This window comes from Achroia grisella, unplaced genomic scaffold (genome assembly GCF_030625045.1).
Source record: "Achroia grisella isolate CSIRO2021 unplaced genomic scaffold, CSIRO_AGI_Agris_v1 utg544, whole genome shotgun sequence".
NCBI classification, from domain to species: Eukaryota; Metazoa; Arthropoda; class Insecta; order Lepidoptera; family Pyralidae; genus Achroia; species Achroia grisella.
In genome coordinates this window covers 703,865-727,293 of record NW_026712929.1, presented here as the reverse complement: position 1 = coordinate 727,293, position 23,429 = coordinate 703,865, and the positions used below count along the sequence as shown (strand labels likewise).

The following is a 23,429-nucleotide window of genomic DNA, read 5'->3' as shown; positions in this document are numbered from 1 at the left end:
ACACCACCTCCGTCATCTCCGCAAAGACAACTGCAGCACAGCCCCATGGCTCAATCTGGAAATTAATTTTTTATTATTTTATGTAATATTGATCATAGATCGTTGATGCCGATTCCTTAATATAAAGGAAGAGCCCATGGGTTACTGTCGAAAGAAAATAATAAATGGTAAAAATACAATGTTTTCTATTATGGTTATGAATCATTTACCGTTGAAACGATCGAACATGTACATTTTAGATACTCTTTGGTTATCTACATCCGAAAATGAGGTAATTCAGTAAAAACCGAACAATTAAATAGCTAATTTACTGACTCATATCAAGGAAAAAATATATTAATATATAGTACCTACTACAGATAGATAATATTATCAATTAATCATTAAATTGCTAATCACAGTTGTGATTATCAACGCCTTTTTATTAAATTCTTTCTGCTGCAGATATGGCCGGCGAATAATATTTTTAAACTTTTTTACTCGTATAGGTATATAAAACTTGATAAACATTGTTTATGCAATTATTTAGTCTTAACACTGAAATTAAATACAAGAAATCTTGCAAAAAGGTATTAATTGTTATCAATGACAGATAAATTAACTTTTTTTAAGTAATTGAAATGGCAAACAACCTTACAGCTCATCTATTTGTAAGCGGTAACCAACCAACCAACCATAATGTTTACAATGTTACGTTTAAACATTTTTTAAGATATTCTATGGAACTCAAATGGTTCACGGCTGATGTTTGTATCAATGTTTTATCACAGTTTATCAAAATACCCACAGTATTTAATTTTTATAACATTTTCAAGAGAATTCTATCATTATTTCCCAAAGATACTAATTACTAAATTGCTTAGTATATAGGTAATTACACTCTGTATCATTTTGACAAACACGATAATATATCGCATGAGGTTTCAACCAAACAGATAAAACCGGGTGCTAAACCTAGGTAGGTTTGCCACACCTACCTAAGAGAGACGTAAGAAATAACACAATACTAATAATTACGTAGACCTTTCACAATAACAATGACGTTTCATAAGTGAAAAAAAATTATAATATAGACCGGTATTTATTTACAGTACTTAACTATTCCGTAATTTAGCCCGTTTGGAATTTACTTTACATATAAATTTAAAATAAGTTATTTTAAGTAAGTTTAAAATAAATTATTAATTTTAAAATATCAAAGTATAAATTTAATCTATTACGAAATTAATGAGAGAAGGTATTTGATGTTACAGAATGTCAAGTCAACCGGGTTTCTGAAATAGAAATAGAAATAATCTTTATTCAAATAAACTCATTAAATAAACTCACTCACAATACAAGCACTTTTGAATAGTCATATTTTGATTCTACCACTCATTCGGAATGCAGATTCATCACAAGAAGTAGACTAGAGTCTTTTTCAGCAGTTTAAATCTGCAGTCATATTTAAATTATTGTAAATAAAATGATTCTTTCCATTTTGCTCTTTCCATTTTAATACAACTTAAAAAACGAATATACTTTATATTACGATGCAATTAGTATATATAGAACTGGCCTTTATTTTTAACCAGTAAAATATATAACATGAGATTATATAATATCTCTGAATAAATTTTACAAAACTCAGAACAGCCTTTTAATAATGACATCATTCTGAAACTTATGCTAAGTTATTTAAAAAATACCACTTACCTACTGTAACTCAAATTGGTAGTCGACTATTCAGTAAACGATTAGTCTAACACTATGTACAGCAACGAATTTAAGTATGTATTTATCCAATATAGCCGAAAAGCCACAAAGTTGCAACTTATGGGTAAGATAAGATAAATTTATCACATTGTTTCATACATATCGTATCGCTACGTGCCTTTATTCGTCACAGTATGACTGTACGTACCGGAGACACTTGTAGAGATACCAACTGACACTAGATAATCGGTTACTTTAAGGACTACTTAAATGGTCAAGCTATTTGAGTAAGCATTATGCAAATAAATTAAAAAAATACGCCTATTAGAAATCTGATCACAAATTTGTACTTTTCGAGTTCAGTTTGTTATTATGCTTGCGATTTGTATACAACAGGAACTGTGAACTCGGAACTCTCTATGAAGCAGCTTTAACTCCGTCTCTATTTATCAAAAGCACTATATGATATGTAATGTTTGCTTGATAAAACAGTTAGACTGTCTCTGAACTCTTTATAAGTTAGAATACGGCAGTACTTTTATTGACAATGTATGACTATTTACGGTTATAGTCATTAAGCAGGTGTCTTTATAAAGTCAAAACTAAGTTAAAGACAACATCAATAAACGTTTTACTTAAGGCGATATTTGAAATCTTTACTTATTTATAGATACCCTGTCTTCAGATACTCCTTATGTTTACTAGATTTTTGTAATTATTACATATATTGTGGAATAGAGAAACGGTAAGCAAGGTAAAGGACCATTTAACCAAAAGTAGCAACTGTCGTTTATACACTGTTCATTTATTATTAGTGGTACCACGGATGTAACATCCGTAGTACATCTCATACGTTGTCATTCCTAATGACGACAGTGTCAGGTAGGTAGGGAGGTATTGGTATTGCAATTTGACTGCTATACCTATGCCTATACGTTATACTAGAAAAATAGCTAATAAAAGAAGTTAAATACATCCACACAGACTTTATATACAGTCTAGCTTAATAACATGATTTATATTGTGGAACGGTACATGATTTCGCTTCTTGCTGGCGGGATATTAATGAAATAATGATAATTATATGACGAGGGAATATTATGATCATCTCAGCTTCGTTACTAATTCACTGAGGATTAAATAAAACATTTTTCCTGTGAATCACGGGGAAAGGTTTGTTAATTTACTTGTAATGAGTCCATAATCCTAGTGTCACACTGCGTCTTGACTCAGACAAGGGCAATCTTTTATACATAGGATAAAGATAATGAGTACTGTGAAATAGATTGAGAGTTGAAATAGACACTTGTGCAAGTCTTATTATTATTTGTTACCTTATTATTTACTATAGAATATTCCTATGCATGAACGCCTTAAAAATTGTAATACTTTTGTTGCAAAATCTATTTAGAATAAGGAAGTATAGCATGAAGATGGTGATGATCTTCTTTATTATATAGTATAAAATGACTTCACTGTCACTTCGCTATATGTTATATTTTCACTTAGATGTTTGAAACTGCTCAACGCATTTTAATACAGTTTTCGCGAATAGATATTTGATGATTTAAAAGGAATGTCTATATGCATAATATATAGGTACATTGTAGTACGGAAAAGCCAAAAAAATTAAATATATTTTTGGGTGCTTATAACGCAAACGTTGGCTAAACATTACAAAGATAGATCATTAATACTACGGAATTGTCTATCTTAAAAATATCGATAAAAATGATGGTACATATTTATCTCCCAAGATAACCCACAGTAACCATATTTCTCTTGTACATATTATAAAAAATATGTGTTATTTACCAAGCTATATTATATACAATACAGTATTATTCTTTATCCAATTAAATACATTACATGTAGATCAAAACTGAACTTAATAGCATTTCATTAAAATGGATATCTTAGAAGATATTACAGATATCTTCAGATTACAGATTCTCTACAGATCTATCAGATTCTCTTTTTAATTTATATAAATGACCTTCCCTACATGGTAGAGAAAGTTGCAGATATAGTGTTATTTGCGGATGATACTTCGTTAGTGTTTAAAATTGGTCGCCAATATAATCAATTAGACGATGTAAATTATGCTATCTCTGCTATACTAAATTGGTTCACATGTAATAATCTATTATTGAACTCCAACAAAACTAAGTGCATTAAATTCACGCTGCCTAATGTAAAACAAGTAAATACGCAGCTATTGCTTAATGATGAAATAGTAAATTTTGTTAATGATACAGTTTTTTTAGGAATAACAGTGGACTCGAAGTTACAATGGGGGCCCCATATTTCAAAATTAGCCAGTAGACTTAGTTCTGCTGCTTATGCAATTAGAAGGATAAGGCAATTAACAGACGTGGCGACGGCAAAACTTGTATATTTTAGTTATTTCCATAGCATTATGTCATATGGCATACTGCTATGGGGTAAAGCTGCCGATATAAATACTATATTTATTTTACAAAAGAGAGCCATACGTTCTATTTATGGTATGGGTTCTAGAGAGTCATTACGTCAATGCTTTAAACAATCAAATATCCTCACCGTTGCCTCACAGTACATTTATGAAAATATTATGTATACAAGGAAAAACTTAGATAGTTTCAAGAAACTTAAAGACTGTACAAGTAGAAACTTACGCAATAAAAATAAGCTAATTTTACCTAAATGCCGTCTACACAAAGTTAGTAATTCATTTTATGGTAATTGCGTAAGATTCTATAATAAACTGCCAGAGTCTACGCTAAATCTTACAGAGAGGCAATTCAAATCTTATATTAAACAAATGTTATGTAAAAAAGCCTATTATAAGATAGATGAATTTATAGATGATAGCAATATATAGCAAGAATAAGTTTATTTGCGGACAACGTTATAATTTTAATTTTCATACTGCTTTCTTGATATATGATAGCGTAGCGGCTTTTGTATTGATTGCCGCATGCATCCTTATGTAAAGTGCGAATACTGTAACTACCATATAGTAATTTTTGTAGCTGTGACGTGGTCGTGTGGAATGAGTAGTCATGCTCACTAAAATGTCCAGACATGTGGCGGCGTGGTGGGCCGGGTCTATGGGCTCCCTAAAATATGGTCGAGCGCAGTGATGGCTGGCTCATCCGTCATACTCGTGAACGAGTGCTGCTTGTAGGGACTGGTCTGCTCTTATCACTACGATTGATTTAATCTTATTGCATGATTATATTTGACCCAAAAAATTAGTGCTTGTTGGTAGTTTGTATTCACACGTTTCGACTTGTAAATGTAAACTTACAAGGATTATTTAAAAGAGCAACACACAAGTTTCTTGCTCGTTCTTCTTGTGATGAGACAGCTTTCCGAACGAGTGGTAGATAAAAAACAAATTGTTATGACTATTCAAAAGTGCTTAAATTAAGTTTTTTTGAATAAATGATTTTCTATTCTATTCTATTCTGATATAAAAAATGGATACGCACAGGTGGGCCGTATGTTTTGTCTTGGTTGGCAGTGGTCAGCGGATGCGGAGTATATGCTGTGTGCCTATAAATATCACATCGATGGCCGCGCTTCGCCTACCCACTATCCACATAACGTCAACCACCGACCTGACATACTGGACTGACCCACGGGTGAATTCCCCAGAAGTTCATGCCGAACTCAACTCGGACCACGGACCGTTAACCCTCCTTATGGGCCCTCCGCCCAATGCATCACTCGCAACTAAGAAAATCACAAACTGACAATGGCTAGGAAAATCTCAAGTGACGACTGACTCATCTATTCTAAACCGTATTTCCAACGTCTTAGAGTCCACTGAGGATACTGTCATTGTGATTCACTTCATTGCGTTCACTGACCACCTGCAGTCGGCAGTTAAAAAACTGCTTCAAGGAGATACTAGCGACGGACGTGAACATAAATATTAAATATTAATATAGCACCAATACCTTTAGTTCTTCATACCCTACTTCTTTATGTGGGATTCAAGGTTGAAATAAATTTTGTATAGGTACAAATTACATCCTTCGAAAATTCTTCATCAACTTATTTATTATTCGTTATTATTATTCGTTTCCGAAATCTTTTCTCAACGTCCTTAATCTTTCCTACCTACATATTGTGACGAATGTAAAATAATTATGGATTTTGTATAAATGTTATAATAAAACCGATATAAAATTTAATAAAATTATTAATCGAACAAGCAGAGAATGAATACAATTGGTTTCACGATTTTTATTCTTTTTAATTAAATGATCTAATATTAATATAAGGCTTAATAAATTAATTGGATATATTAAATAAAAACATTTCAAAAATAGGAAATCTATACAATCCTGTGCTTGAATATGTGCCGGTTTTTAGGTATTTACAACAGCAATATATGTTCAAGTCAAAGTACTGTATTAAAAAGGCGCTTGTAAACACATGATTGTACTTTCTGTCAATTAGGTAGGTACTAAGAATATATAAAGTTTTTAACTAATACTACATAGATATTATTTTTACAAAATATAAATTCGTATATGTTTTGTTACATAACGGCCATCTTTAATTTTTTTGTTTAGTATATCAGATCTTTACTGTTATAAAAACAGCATTTCCTTTTATTATCATTGTAAAAGACATCTTTCCGCGTTATGATCCATTTAAAATGGTAGACAAATAATGACATATTTGTTCTTCCCAACATAATAAGTGCAAAAGAAGGAAAATTAGATCTCAGATAGTTTTGGTCTGGAAAACTCTATACCTATCGGGCTATCAGCAAGCTTCTTTGTGAGAACTCACGTCTAGCAGCGGAGCCATAAAGCAGTCATAGATGTCTCTTAAATTTCGTTTACATACCTAGATATACACAATTTTTTTTGTAGTTTATACATTAACAAGCTGATAATTTAAAAAGATGGCCAATGTTTTATCTTAGATAGTAATAAATAAACTCACTCTGTGTTACATATTAAATAGTATACAAGAAGGCAATTTTGTAACAATATTGATTAAAAATATTCGTTTTATCGTTAAAAGGAATCTCTTACAAACAATATAGTAGGTACTAAGTTCTAATCTATTATTATTAAACAATCAATTTCATATTTATACCTAGAGTTAATCTAAATATCTGTATTACGTATTCTTATTTAATATGTGCTGAAGATACCCTTATAGTTATTAAGCTGTGGAATACTGAAGTAAATGTGAATATCAACAATTATAATATTAATAAATAGTTATTATACATCATTAACCATCCGACAATTACTATAATACAATTTGAATCACATTCCTTACAATAATTACATTGCAATATTTTGATTATTTCATAAAATATTTTTTATTATTAACTTTGAGATTTATTGTAATCTTTAGGTTTCTTTGTTTTGTATCGTGTCTATTTGAAATATTCTGTATATGAAACCGTAATATGTCTCTGACGTCTTCAGAAAACTTATATTGATTGTACTATTACAACTTACTATAACATTAATTACACAGAAGACAAGCTCCAAAATTGGAAAATTGCAAGTTAACAATGGTTATGTACTTTAATAAGTATTTATTTGTTTTTATAAGACAGTTACTGCTTTATTATTCCACTAATGAGTTAGTGGGAGAGAAGCTTCATAAGAAACTCCAGCCTACTATTATCCTAACTATTAGATAGCGTATTTGTGTAATTATCCAATAGTCGTCACTTAAATTTTGGGAATGAAAAAGATCCTTATTGAAGCTTACAGTCTGTATAAATTACAATAAGCTACATGCGAAGAATAGAGTTCAGATTACATTGTAATACATTACTGCGAAAAAAATATATATTTGAAACAATTTGGAAATTTATTCTGGAGCAATGCAATCTGTTCTATATTCAGGGGTATGAATCTATCTATAAGGTGGTGGTGGCTGGTTTACAATGACTTGTGGCTGTCCCACCGGAACAGTTGTTATGTGATGATGATGAACCACCCTAGTACGCTCGGGTTCACAACAGTCACAACACAAACACGGGCAGCAGCAACAGCAGCAAGGACGACACGAAATATTACAACCCATCCTGTAAAGTGAGAAATAAATATATTTAGCCATATAATAATTTTACATTTATCATTTTCTTTAAAATGGGAGTAATAAATAAGTAAAGTAAATGGGTATAGTAAATAGTAAATCAGTTTCGGCGCCAGCTGCATTAACAGTTTACCATCAGATTGGCCGTATCTCTAATTGCAATCACTGTATAAATAAAACTGTATGTCTACGTAATGGAAAGTAATAACCGTCGCCCATATACTTTTGATTTGTTATTATTTCTATGAGATAAGTTGTTATACGTTCATGGTCTGTAGTTTTACTGACCATGAACCAATGACCATATGTCTATAGAAACAAAGCAAGCTGCTGAGCGGCAGAATTAGAAAATAAGTACCTCTGTTTACCTCATAGGCGATTTAATGCAATCTCTATCTAGAAAAATGAAAGACATTTGGCAACATATGCTTTAACAACATCGTGGGTATCTACAGCAGAAATGGGCATAAATATTTTGAGGTACTATTGAATACTTAAAATATAATGTAAATGTATAGATTAATATTTTTTTAAATATATTCTCTTAGGTGATCTAGCTACTCTATCAAAATTTAATCGGCGATGACATATACAGAGAAGGTATAATTTACTTCACCTAATTACCGTAATTTCGTATATTTATTAATATTAATAATATATTGCTTTTAAATAATATCTTATTCACTAGACAGAATACACAAAGTTACTAAGTAATATAAGAAATTACTGTTAGGTGAAGTAAGTTATACTTTCTCTATAAACATTCAAAATAAAAACTTAAAGCTCGTCTATTTTTTTTCAAAAATAGTTTTAGACTTCTTCAGACCAGTGATCTTTACAAAAATCAAATTGACTGTTATACACGTAAAAATGAAGTAGGCATACTAAGTTTATGTAATATCGTTTAGCTGAGTAAGCAGTATAATATGTTTTCCTGATTAGTCAAATAGTCCACTGTGTATTGTATTGATTCATACAAGGTAAAACCGGAAACTCTATAAGTTATTCAACTCTAAACTCTTCTTAATAGAGGCAAGAATAAAGAAATAGTATTTTTCAAAGGAACTCATCAAAAGAGCCGTAACGCCGGCTTAATTTTTATTGTAATATAGTCATCGTGTCTTTGCTTGGTTATTTTAGATATAGTAATAGGGGTAGTAGTAGGTATTAGGGGATAGTGAACTTGACTTTTTTACTATTAATAATATTTTTGAGCGTTGAAAAATTAAAATACATACAACATTCACTAGTACATAATAATTAACGATCTCTCTCGGCTTTCCAGGAGAGTACAGTGAATATGACGGGGGTAGTGTAACTATATGCATATATTATGCACATACAAATGTCTGTAAGACATTTTTGAAAAGATAGTGAAAATCGTAGTAAAATTGTTCGTTGCAGGGTTTAATTTAGAAAAAGCAGAGAATGAGAGGGATGATTTATTATTTAGAGTTCTTGTCATCTCTTGTTTATTGTATTTTCTGAAATTAACGTAAATTGAATATACAATGACTCATTAACGATTTTAGGTTATGTGGGTATGAGTTCACTACCACTCCCTATTTTATGAGATAAAGGGGTACAGTTTTATAGAAGTATGTTACTCGTTATTAGATATGGGTCACGTTAATACTACCTACTGTAACGCGATATTATTTTGTGGTTATAAGATTGTGTGTAAAATTTGGGACCAAAAATACACGCCCTATTTGTGTGACCACAACCTATTAATATACATTCGGTTTGTGAATCGATTTGGATGTGTGGCTGGATGAATTTTAAAAATAAGAATAGGTACTCATACGGTATTAAGCACATCCTAGCTTTAAAAAAATATTACTTATTTACTAAAAATAAAACCGACTTCCATAGCGCCGAAAAGGAAAGGCCGGACGTACATTACGTACGTACAATAATATTATGTTATATGTGGTATAATACTACAATAGCATTAGAATATTTCGAAGAACTGATTTCTAGTGATGCTTGCAGATTTATACGAGACATGTCAGAATTGCTAAAGAGAGATGTTATGAATAAGACAATTTAGTTTCATCTGTACCCATACTATAATATGTATATCCTTTCTTAGAATATTGTGTACTGACATGAAATTTTGAACAAGTGCTATTTAGTTATAAATTATTGTCTATTTTATTATATAGTAAACCTTTCTATAAGGGATTGATAGGTCATTATCATCATTATCCCTTTCGTTTGAGATCGTCGTAACTAAATTATAATGGCACATGTAATGTCTATGTAGAATGGATTACAATTATATATAATATGTATATATATAGTTTGATATTAGTTAAACTATAGGATTTTTTATGATATAAGCAGATATTTTTTACTATGTTTTCGATATTTGGCCACATATTATTTTTTCGTAGTAACTTAATTGTATTTTAGAATAAGGTAGGTATATTATAAGGTAGGTACTTGACAATTTCATAGGCACTAATTAAACTGAAAGCATAAAATGATAAATTAAACTTATAATGGTCGTCCACAACCAACAATAAATTACACAGAAGTAATAAAAAATATACACTTACCTTAATTAATCTACACCTTTCATCTATACATAGGTTGAGGATAACCTTGATGAGGCGGGTATCCCGGTTGAGGCGCGTATTCTGGATGCGGATAACCTGGATAACCACCGGGCGGTGGGGGCCCGTACGGATATCCGGGTGGTGGGGGTGGTTGCTCAACTATCACCGGTGGATGGTGAACCACGACCGTCTGTGGTGGTTGCTGTTGCTGTCCGCAAGCGTTCGGGCAGAGGCAAGGTATAAGACAGCAGGCACTCAATGCCATACAACAAGGATTGCAACACACGTCACATTCCCCGCAGTCAAATGAGAAGCATATGCCCATATTCGCGTTATATCTTTTCTAAAATGAACAAAATTGTTGAAGTAAGCAACTAATTTAAACAATAGATATGGATTTACCAATCATGCTCTTTTGCGTTTTAACCACAATTAAATAAATACTAGAATCGCTTTTTCACAAAATCAAAATGGCGGAATGTTATCACTACAGCAAATTTATCATACACCGTCGAGAAATTATCTATTGATAAAACGATAAAATCATTTATTAGTCACGTATGTAACTTAATATTTGTAAGGATATACATGCCGTTAAATAAGAATTGGGTAGTCATTGTTAATCACTATGCTAGCAATTTTCCGAATATAGGTAGGTACTTACAGAAATATTGTAAACAAATTTAAATGACGTTACGTTTATTGATGTAACTATTTACGGATATACGTACTTATTAGATAAATTTACATTCAAAGCTTATCAACGGCTCATTTTCATAGTCATATGAATCATAGAATTATTTTTTCGGACACATGGCCTTTAGATACAACATCACTGGACAATATGATGCGAGTGCAGTTGATACTTCACACCAGCGGAAGGACTTATGCAGCTGAAGACCAACTCCCGCTTGACTGATACGACTATAGTTTGAGGGTACCGCTATGAGTTCGAACCTCAGCTCAGGTTCGTCGTAATTTCAATCCCCGTTTGAAATGGACGGGGGTTCGATCGGAGGGGCATAGAAATGGTATATCATATACCTAGTACCACCAGAAAAGAGACGTTGGTATGAAGTACGTGTAAGTACATTAATTTGAGCAATCATTTATGTACCTGCTTATGTCAATTCATGGTAAATGTCTGTTTTTCAAAATGATAAGTATTATAAAAAAATATAAATTTCCCAAATGTTAAGTACTCGATTAAAAACCTATTTTATTTATATATTTATATTATATTTAATTGACGAAATAAGAAGTTCTTTTCTAAACTTGTTATTTCTAAAATACAATTTATTTGGTTGATCTACAAGTTAACTTGGTCCTACTTTTAACTTCACATGATCTTCACAACTAAATTATTCATTATCATGGGCGTACCCAGGAGATGGATATATTTTTTTTAAATTGACCTGATCTAAAATCTGATATCGCTATGCTTTTTTAAATTTGAATAGCATTATTAAACACAGTAACTAGAGATCCGACTGATGCAATTAAAAATAAACCTTGTGTGTTTATTACTGTACCAAAGTAATCGTCGGTAGATATTTTTATTTACAATATTATCTTATACAAGTAGAATTATATTATCATACTTCCTGACACTATGTTTGCAGTACTACCAACACATGACAGAGGCTAGACAGTACACATTCATAGCGTACACCATGTATAAACGGGATATTTACTAATATTACGTAGGTAAATATCCCGTTTATATAACGTGTAAAATTGTAAACAACCGTGAAAACGTTTAAAACACTGATATTCATGTAGTTGTTAGCTATAGACAGTTGCTTTCCATAAGAGTAGGGACAGTTGTCACTACCACTTCTAATAAATAACTAGTGACCACAATTCTGCTCTATGGGGAGTTAGATTTTGAGGAAAGTAACCTGTTATCAATGGTTTTTAGATATATCTATAACCATGACTGATAAAATATGAGTGGATTCTTTTGAATTTGAACAAGGCCTACTCTACTTTCTGCTTTACTTGGAGTCTTAATACACAACAACTATAAGTTGAGTACTGTGTCCCAAATCAAATCAAATTAAAAACATTTCTACGTAGGATATTTTAGACGCTAATGAACGTCAAGTTTTTTGTATTATTTGTGTACAGATTTGATATATGTATATCTATGTCTATCAGTATATGTACATCAGTAAATTTTCTGTTGATAAAGTGGATTGGTAATTCAAAATTGCCATATACATTAATTTAATGACAATTTAATATACATTTAAAACTACTTTTTAACGCAGTATAGTTCTGTGTCTACGTATGACAGGTTGATTGGGTATGATCTCATGAGATCGTTAAGCTAATGAAAAATGTAATAAATTCTTATAACATAACCTATTCGAACTTATTGTTATAGAACGTCCCAAACTTAACTAGTTTAACTGATGATTATAACTAACTAATATTTCGTCGCATTGGAGCGTATAGTCCCTAGATTTTATTACATACACAGATTTTTCAACAGATAGATATTAGACAAATTATGAACAATACATTGTTTTTATAAATACGTACTTATGTAATATACATTGTAAATTAGCCAGGCCAATACAAACATTATGTACCAATATTCATAAATTGAAATGTTTCTATTGTGTGAAATGTAACAACATATTTAAATGCACAATTAGAATTGTAAGTAAAACGAGCGAAGCGCATTAGCATAAACATTAGGTGTTTTAGGACATATCCTCATAAAAAAAAAAGGTGTTTTAGGACATGATAAGAAAGGACAGGAACAAGGTGATCTATTAGGACCGGTTGTCATTTTTTCAATACTGTCGGGAATATCCTCATAATATTTCAAAAGTGACAATCCGTCATTAAATATCATTCATCGGACAACAGGTTAAACAACGGAAACAACTGAAGGACGTGGATTTCAAATGGTCTTACCGTTTAATCCGGCAAAGTGGAAGATATGTAGCCTACCCAAGAGTAGATAGGCTTACGAAATAATGCTAATTATGACACTCCCTTTCCTACTAAGAAACTTACGGTCATGACTATTATTCTGAATGGGCTAATCCAAGGTATTGTCAATTATCGATGACATTGTGAACGGACAATACTATATATGTCTACATTTGGGTACAGAATTGAACGTGACAGAGTCTAGCGCCCTCTCTCGGATTAATTTTTGGTTTTGATATCGTTGTTTGTTTCATCAGAGAGTAAGTCAGAAATTTAAATTGAAACAGAAGATATTTTTCTTTCCCACTCTCTAAAAAATTACATTTGTTAATCGGATTCTGTTTCTGTCCAAATGTATGAGTGCCTAAGTACTTTTGTACTAACACTTTTATTATCTTGAACCAAATATTTTAAATACCTACCTACTTACGTGCATATCAAGACAATTTTTAAAAACATGCACTTTTTTTTAAAATTTCTATATTACATTTTGCAACTGATGAAACTGACACAAACGAAATACAGTGTTAGCTAGAGAGTATGTAAAATGAAAAGAATTCAAAGAATAGGTATTACTAATCCTGAATTCTATAGTAGATAGTAATTTATCTACACAATACACATTACGACCGTGTAGGTAGATCGATAAAATGAAACGCGCCTCAAAAGTAATATCACATGACCATTCAGTCTCTTACCAAATATTGTTTAACTTATCTGCAATGTTATCTAGGTAGATATATGGTTAGTGGACGACCATTATTATTTTGTTAAATAACACCATATACCATAATAATAAATATTTACAATACCCAATAAACAAATTAAACCAACTGACCTTGTTTGAACCGTGTCAAATAGACATTTAGTTGATTAACAGTGAACGCGAATACTGAAAATACGCGTTGTAAACACACAAATTACACTATGAATGAGTCAAGTACGATTGCTTGGTTGGGCCTCGCATACTGGTTGGAGTGGTTGGGAAAACTGCGATGACGCGACACTGCGACGCCTGCGCATAATACCAAGTTTCGATGCTTTTCTTTCATACAGTTTGGCACGAGAGAACGAGACAAGCAATTAGTAAGCTACGTCACTGTGGAAAACAAGAGCGCATTCAACTAACCTTGTTGAGTCAGGCGTAGCACAAACACGACAAATGCAAGGAAAAAATAAGGCCACTTGCTTGAACATGCAATGGTCAAGATTGTATTGTAGTTCTTGCTTTCAATTTCAATAATATAAAAAATATATATTCATGAATACGAATGAGCTGTTAGTTGAAACCAGTTAGGTAAACAATATATTTTTATTCACATATTCTCGGTCCTCATATTGAAGTTAAGGTTAAGCGTGTACAATTTTATTTTCAATAAAAAATAAATTCACTACTTACAATCCTAATAGGTACTATGGGATCCGTGTGTATTCACATGCACAAAAATAAGTAGACTACAGAAACTCCTCTTTTTTAAATCTGTTGGAAAGCTTATTATATTCATTTTATGTGACCAATTGGCAGTCACGGAAGTCTAGATAAAGACCTCGACGACTGCACACAAGGTTGCCATGTACCAGTGTTCCTAGATTTTATGTCCGGCGAAGCGGGATTTAGAAATATAGAAATAAAAAAGTAAGATTCTTATTGAAAACGGGACATAAGGTGTAATATGGGACTCATAATAACGAGAAACTTAATAAGTTCTTTAACCCGCTATTTGAAAAACATGTACGAGGAATAAAATCATAATACATGAACTCTTACAAAAAAATTGGTAAGTTGTATAAAAGAAACAGCTTGTACGCATTATACGACTATTGTTTATGTGTAATATACTTATGATATAAATATATATTTATATATAAAGCTAATCTGTATAATCTACATCTTATCTTGGAGATAGGTAGGTGCGTCATGCTCAATCAATGCCAAGAGCTCATTCCACGATAGTCAACTAACCAAGCAATATAACATGAATAAAAATCGAAGTATTGCGTGATGAGTTTTGAGGAATATCCACTGGTTGCTTTGGCTGAAACAACTAAAGAATACGTAAAAGAAGTAAAAATTGAGGACACACAGATAACAAGCAGTGAATGCGAGCCCAAAGAGAAAGTAAACATACACGATGAAAAGAAAAGAAAAAATTCGTTGCTGCGACGACTGCCGAGTTTTCAAACAAAGCTGAGGCCAAACTTAGGAAAATTTCGGAACAGCATGGACAAAATAAATTGTTTTAAAACCACAGACGATGATGAAGAAGAAGAGCAGGCTCCTATAATGGACGTACCTAGATATAAAAGCATTGATTTGGATATTGATGTTAGTTTAGCGCGGCGAGTGTCTCTATTCATTTTTACAAAAAGAACACCTTGTATGCATCCGTATCATCCTTATACGCCTGCTCAAACAACCAGAAAAATATACTGTATCACAGAGGAAAATGATTAGAAACATCCACTTAACTAAATGGTTTGCATGTTTTGTAGTAGTGATTTTTGTTATGAGCAGCGGGACTCTGGATCGAAAACAATCATCAGTCGTACTACTCGCTGGTAGGTATTTGAAATAGCCAACCTAGAGGAATGATACAATACGATATTTGATATAAAGATATCAATATTATAACAAATATGGATCCGTTACATAACTACGAAAATACCAACGAAAATAGGAAATCATGTGAGAGATTGTAACATCAGATGAAGAGTTTTAGATGTGTCACTTTAAAATAAATTGTAAAATTGGTACAATTTGAGATTATTAAAACAAATAACAGAAGACCAGAAAACTAAGTTATTAGTATTTTATTTCTTGTTATATCCCACTGACAATCTAAATATATAAATATTTAATTGACGACCGACGGTGGTCTAGCTATTTAGTACAATGCTTTACATCCGATGGTCGCGGGTTCGATTCCTATCACGGCACAAACATTTGTATTCATGAGTATGATTGTTTGTATTTGTTTGGGTGTTTTCTATGTAGGTGATAATATGTATGTGTTTACAAAAATATCTATGTATTTGTATCAGTTATCTAGTACCCATAACACAAGCTTTAGCTAACTTAACTTGGGTCGAGATGGCGCTGTGCGAATTGTTCTGAGATTATTATTATTATTTATCTAATAATCCAGTAATTTTATCTAATAAACAGATAGGTATGCTTTATTACAATTTTCGCAAATGAAGGTATTAAGGTTGGTCACCTTAATGCCTGCCAAAAGTAAAAATATAAATAACCCTATTAATCTAAAAGCTTATGTAGTATTTTTTTAACTTCAGCCCTTTAGAGGACATAGATGGGTTATATTTTTGCAAAATATAGATAATTATTTCCTTCAATGAAAAAAAGAAAGTTATGTGAGAGTAGTAGATGTATTTACTGCATATTGAGAACTTAATTCACTACTAGCAACGCAAAACAATATCTTTATTAATTTAAAATTATCTCTAATGATTTAAGATTACCTACTATAGACCTAAATAAAAGTGAGTGTGATTTTATCGATTGCCAACAATTCTGATTACAGTAGCTACATTATCAGATACGCTCAAATTGATCTCATCAACATAACATAACATCATCAGAAACATAACATCATCCCATTAGTTGCATTTTTTATTCATATTCGATACCTACATATAATTTAATTTAGATTCTATACCTTTATAAGAGATATACATGACAGCACCACGGAATAGACTTGAAGATATTTCTATTTTTAAGCAGATTCCACAAGTCTAGTTAAATAAAAAAGTAAGTCGACTTTTAGGTTTATTTTATTTTCAGCAAAATATAACATTTTCTTAATTCGCCTAGTTGGTACGTACAGTTTCTCCGATAATTATTTTCTATGATATGTGCTTTTTTAATTGAAATATATTGTTGCTATAATATAAGTCGGTTAAGTAGCAAGTAAGCTTGATAAATTGAAGACATTTGTTTTAGGAGTACCAATTTTATTTACATTGTATGCCATATTAACATTAAATGTGTGAGAGACCTTATTCATTATATAAAAATTGGTACTTGGTGCTTGTCGTCAACGTCACTGCCGAGTTGGCATGTGCTAAAACTTGTACGTACTGTTACTCGTGGACTAAAACAATTTACAAGTAAAAATTTTTAGCGCTTGGGTCAGAAGTGTAAATTAACACACTACCAAACTTATTCAAGACACCTAAAATGTGAAGTATTATGAATTATTTATAACAATAAAAAGCAACCTACCTCATATATTTATAAGCATTAAATAACATATTAAAATTACAAAAAGGTAGTAGGTATTACTCAAAATATCACACGTAGATAAGTAAGGAAATTGTTCCTTACTTATCAAAAAGTTTCTTTGAATAGCTACCTAAAAAGAATAAAACAGTAAAACACGGTTTTGTTGATTACTAGGTAGCTATTCAAAGAAACTTTTTACTGCGACAACATATAAACATCCCAAAACTAAACAGTAAAATCCTGATTATCTTGAAACTGTCAGTTATTTAGTGCTCCTATGCCGTCATAAAGAATCATGTGTACTACTAAGTAGTGCACGTGACACTTCATCAATCAGAAATAAAATTTCAGTTGCTCACTCTGTTACGGGCTAAAGTGACAATTTTGTTTAGGTAATTGGTTTACATAGTGATTACCATATATATTTATGGTGATATATGTATAGTATATATGGTTTATCAATATAAAGTAAAATTTTCGTTACGTAAACATTACAGCATCATAAACGGACTCGATTTAATACAATACTCTAACTTCTCTCTTCGTCTAACTTTCATTCTCACTTAACTGATTACTAGTTATTAATTAACAGTTAACAATCATATATTTTCAGTATTTCATATATTATTTATAAGTGAGTAGAAGTTATACGGCGCAAATATTATATAATACACATTGCTCTTCATAATACTTTTTTCAAATAAAAATATATAAGTAAATAAGGAGTTCTATATTTTTATATAAATAAAATAATAATATTTGCTCATGAATTTAACAATATTTATTTACTTGAAAGTTAAGCACTAACATCTATACTTGTAAATACTTTTTCATATTATTACCTAAAATACTCTTATTAACATTTGAATAAATACTTAGACCCAAAGTTAAAATATGCGACAAATACACTTCTTGAGTATATATAAAAGTAAAATATGGGTACAACTTGTTTGGTTAATATCTGTACATTGCAAAAGAGAGACAGCAATAAAAAGAGATTCACAATTATCACAATTAAAATTTAGTTAGATTATATTAAATACTTATCAATTGACTAGAATCATGTTAAAAAAATATCAAAATCATTGATTCCAATCACACAGAATTAAATAATATTTTTAATATTTTCTTAACATTTCTAGAAATACAAATTTATAAAGAATTACAGTAAATGTTCAGTATAGCTTTGAATTAACATAAAAAAAACAGATTCATAGATATCACAAATAGTTAGCCTAGCAAGTAACTTAGATATGGCATAAAATGTAGTGTATTTTATATTCTTACTGCATTATCACATAGAAAAAAATTAACAATTTCCATTTTATTATTACAGTAATACTGTTGTAATACTAATTTTCCTTCATTCAATATCCACAGGTATGGTCATGTTTTTAGTTTTAGTAATACTGTCTGTTGTTATATAGTTATACTAAGTATATTTAATTTTATGAAATTACTGGCCACATCTTTTTTATAACAGTTCAGGACTTTACAATACGTAAAAGTAAATATGTCTACATATATTTACCAATATATATTACGAGTTTTTTTAGCGTAACATAAAATATTCAAGTGCTTTTAAGCATTATGTTTTACTTGTATAGCAAAGTTAGAATTTTTAAATAGTGGTTTAACCTCCACATGGAGTAAATAAATATATTATTTCCTATATTATTCTGACACACATATATTACTAATATATATAGATACTTAAATAAGTTATATTGAAATCACTTTCTTATGAACAAAAAATATTACAAACTACTTCAGGCATATATATTATATAACAACAAAATTATGACTACTTAGCAAGGCTACATATAGAAAATTGGTTGCTAATTTAGTTATCGTTGTTAATTCTTTCCAATTTCTTTTGTTCTAACTGTTGCTGCTTCAATTGCACTAATTAATGTGGCCCTGAAAAAGAATTGTAAGATAGTATTACATTATATACCTATTATAAGTAGACAAATTTCATATTAATTACAACCTAGTGATTGTCATACCAGCTATAATATACATTTGAAGAGTACAAGTGGGGGATGGTTAAAAGGAATAATTTCATAGTATAATACTTGTGGCGGTATTGTTTTTTTTTTCATATTGACATCATGCATTAGGTAATATTAATGCCAATATCGTAATATCTCCACATGTAATAAAGGATTAAAAAATTTAAAACATGACCACATTACATTGAAAAACAAACAATCTAAAGTGGCAATTCCAAAAACGAACCATCGGTTAACAACACGTCTACTTAATCTAGATAGACATAACCTCAAAATAATGATAGGGACAATAACGGGCCATTGTTCCCTAAACAAACACTTATACAAAATTGATGCTACAGACAGCCCCCTTTGTCGGGGCTGCTTTGAAGCTGAAGAAACGGCGGTTCACGTAATCCTGGAGTGCACGGCAGTGGCCCAACAACGAAAACAAATCCTCGGAACGGTGAGGTCGCTCCGTGAAGCCTGCGAAGACACCAGGAGTCTTCTGCGCTTTTGGGAGGAGCTTGGCTGGCTACTTTAGTAGTCTGGCTCTACACGCACAACGGCCCGAATGAGAGGCTAATTGCGGAGAATGAAGTCCAACATACAATTACAATTACAATTACATTGAAAAATAATTAAGTAATAAAAAGAAAATTGTTTCGAAATCTACTGGAAACTTATTGTTAAAAATCTGTTAGATCAAACGAAAAGATTAAATCTATTAATAAAATATTGGGATTGTATTACCTCAATTTTCCATTTTCTAGAGCAGTCACACCACATATCGTAGAACCACCAGGAGAACATACTTCATCTTTCAGCAGGCCAGGATGCTTCCCCGATTCAACTACCATTTTACCACTACCAGCCACCATTTGAGCAGCTAAACGAATGGCTATTTGTCTTGGTACACCTTGCTTTACAGCTCCATCTGCTAGTGCCTCAATTGCAACATATATCTGAAATACAGAAAACACAGTATTTTATTTTATCTAATAAAAAATATGCACCTGAAATGATGAACACCACTGATGTTAATTGACTTTACTGACATTATAAACGCAAAAGTTAATGTGTATGGATGGATGGATGTTTGTTACTCTTTCATGCAAATACTACTCAAGATTTTGATGAAACTAAAGTAATATAGCTTATACATAGGTTATAATTTAAAAATATGTTATATAAATTGGGCAAAATATAATGATAAATGTCAAGTAAATGTGACAACATTTTGACAACATTTTTTATAACAGAATAAAAATGTAACTAAAGTTCTAAAAACACTAGCCCATCCCTTGTATGCATACAAAGTTGTGTGGGTCAGCCAGTGTTATATAATTAAAAAAATATTGACTGAAGACTTTTCTATTCTTAGACATAAAAAATACATGATGTAAGGAGTAATACACTAATATAGATGAGAGGGATGGGCTAGTGTTTTTAGAACTTTAGTTACATTTTTATTCTGTTATCAAAAATGTTGTCAATAATCACATTGCATTTCTTGGTTTTAAAAAAGTAAAAGAATGTACTTACAAAAGCAGGTCCACATGCTGTCAAAGCACCAAGTGGATTGATTAGTGATTCTGGTACTTTTTCACAAATACCACAGTTACTTAATAATTTCTCCAGTAGTTCACATTGCTGTGAACTAACAGTTTGATCAGGTGTATATAAACAAGCCCCAGCACCAACACTCATTGGAGTGTTGGGCATTATGCGCACAACACTCACATTCTGGGATAATGTGCTCAATTCCTAAAAAGAAAACATAAACATGATGATCAGTATTTAAATATTTGTAGTAGTCTTCTATCAAATACTGACAAGCTGTACCAAATTTCTCTTTTAACTACTAATTTATTAGTTCCATACTCATAGTGTTAGTAATAATAATATCAACACTATTAAAAGTTATAAGCTATGACCACAATTACCAGAGATTTTTATGAAACATAATTTATACCCTCCTATCACACCTCAAATTCAATTAAACTACATACTTGTAAGTTCTATTCTTAGTTATGTTATAATACTTATAATAATAATAATAATAATAATACTTTATTTGCCAAATGTAGGTATACAATAAGGTGTTATAAATATGTTGTTGAGATCCGTACATTAACCTCGTAAGAGGTGTGCAAAATTTCAAATTGTAGGTACAATTAATGTTTAATGAAATAAAATTACTGTACTACGTCATCATACCGATAGTCATTAATCAATTGTCTTTACGTCAATGTATCAGTCAGGAAATCACCAACCGTGTAGTAAGTTTTACCAATCAGTATATTTCTAAGAGCAGTTTTAAATTGATGGATACTACCAATAGATTTTAATGCCCTTGGAAGATTATTATATATTCTAGGTCCCATTCCTAAAATACTATTACACGACATAGCAGTTTTAGCCGGAAAATTACACAATTTATCATTATTACGTATTCCTTTGATGTTATTAAAAAGTTCAAAGTTCGTCTTAATAAAAATAGACACCTCATAAATGTAAAGGGATGGAGCCGTAAGTAGATTGTATTTTTTAAAATATGGAACACAACTATCAGTATTTTTTAAATTACACATCGCCCTGACACATTTTTTTTGTGCTTTAAATACGAAATCCTTACCCGTAGCGTTACCCCAAAAAATTATACCGTATCTCAAAGTTGATGAGACGTACGCATGGTAAGCACTTAGAAGAGTAGTTATACTTACTACCTTTGAAAGATTGTATAGAGCAAATGAAAATCGATTTAAGTCTTTACAAATTTTTTCGATTTGATACTTCCATTTTAATTTATCGTCAATATAAATACCCAAAAATTTTGTATTATCAATGTTAAGTATTTTATGTCCTAAATAGTTAATGTTCATTGTAGCGGTTTGAATTGAGTGTCTATTAAATGTCATCATATTTGTTTTAGTCAGATTAATTTTTAAATTATGTCTTTGTAACCAGTCAATTATACATTTTTACAATTTAATTAATTAGAAAAGTATAAAGTATAATTATATGCAATAAAATAATTATATATTAATAATTATTTTATTGCATAATTCTACTAGTAAATAAAATTACTAGTAGAATTATGCAATAAAATAATTATTTTAAATTGTTTTCAACAAACCTGCTGCAAACGATCAATAGTGATTCCAGCTAACATTGAAACAAATAGCACATTTTTTTGAGATAAACTCGCTGTTGAATCAGACAAACACTCTTTTATAGCAGTGGATAACAAGCCCGGCTTTATTCCCAGGAATATAATGTCACAATTATAGAATATGTCACTATTTTGTACAGTAACATTAGTACCCCATTCACTCCAATGTTTCAAAGTCGTCAAATTGGGTCCAGACACCCATATTTTGGAAACTGGGTGAGCATCTGTTAAAACATATTCGGTTTTATTATGTGTATAAAAAAGCATAAATTTAGAAGATTCTAAAAATAGAAGTGTTTGTTAGAGTTCCTAAAAATATATATATTTATGGCTTGGTAGTTAGGTAGCATTTAAGAACACCCAACATAATTCATTCTTTAATGCTTTCAATTCATCCACACGGAAATAAATAAATAATAAATTTGTTACAAAAAATAAGATAATAACCTATTAAGGGATAACACAACCAAGAATACTCTGAGTATATATATAAAAATTTATAAACTACTTTAAAACTGAGAATAGAACATGAACATATGCAAGTACCTGCCATTGCATAAGGCATGCATTTGAATTGTTTAACAGAGACATAATTTTTTGGACCAAAATATTGAACAAACCGTTTGTTATGATTCCTCGGGCAATAGCTGTGGACATATTACCACCACCAATAAATCCTAAATTATACATGTTTACTTAAAGTACAATAGAAGAATAAATTCACTGGTCTGAGTTTTCACACTTGT

The 23,429-nt window shown here is 30.9% G+C and overlaps 2 protein-coding genes across 2 annotated transcripts; one reads left to right on the top strand and one right to left on the bottom strand.

The window, feature by feature from the left end:
• Nucleotides 1–15,224: 15,224 nt before the first annotated feature.
• On the top strand, nt 15,225–16,051 carry LOC131847915 (uncharacterized). The gene has a single exon (XM_059197625.1). It carries the CDS (start codon nt 15,274–15,276, stop codon nt 15,724–15,726), a length of 453 nt encoding a protein of 150 aa, XP_059053608.1. The 5' UTR covers nt 15,225–15,273; the 3' UTR covers nt 15,727–16,051.
• Nucleotides 16,052–17,691: 1,640 nt separating this feature from the next.
• On the bottom strand, nt 17,692–23,391 carry LOC131847840 (pyrroline-5-carboxylate reductase 3). The gene is made up of 5 exons (XM_059197508.1): nt 23,304–23,391; nt 22,648–22,907; nt 21,054–21,275; nt 20,262–20,473; nt 17,692–19,434 (listed from the first exon to the last, which is right to left on the bottom strand). Exons 1-5 carry the CDS (start codon nt 23,371–23,373, stop codon nt 19,371–19,373), a joined length of 828 nt encoding a protein of 275 aa, XP_059053491.1. The 5' UTR covers nt 23,374–23,391; the 3' UTR covers nt 17,692–19,370.
• Nucleotides 23,392–23,429: the final 38 nt, after the last annotated feature.

What these genes read in the sequence shown, in the direction of transcription:
- LOC131847840 (XM_059197508.1), bottom strand. Translation starts at nt 23,373, where the DNA reads ATGTATAATTTAGGATTTATTGGTGGTGGTAATATGTCCACAGCTATT. An exon ending in CTATTGATCGTTTGCAGCAG is followed by an intron (nt 21,276 to 22,647) that starts GTTTGTTGAAAA and finishes TTTTCTTTTTAG; the next exon opens with GAATTGAGCACATTATCCCA. An exon ending in CTAGAAAATGGAAAATTGAG is followed by an intron (nt 19,435 to 20,261) that starts GTAATACAATCC and finishes ATTCTTTTTCAG; the next exon opens with GGCCACATTAATTAGTGCAA.
- LOC131847915 (XM_059197625.1), top strand. Translation starts at nt 15,274, where the DNA reads ATGAGTTTTGAGGAATATCCACTGGTTGCTTTGGCTGAAACAACTAAA.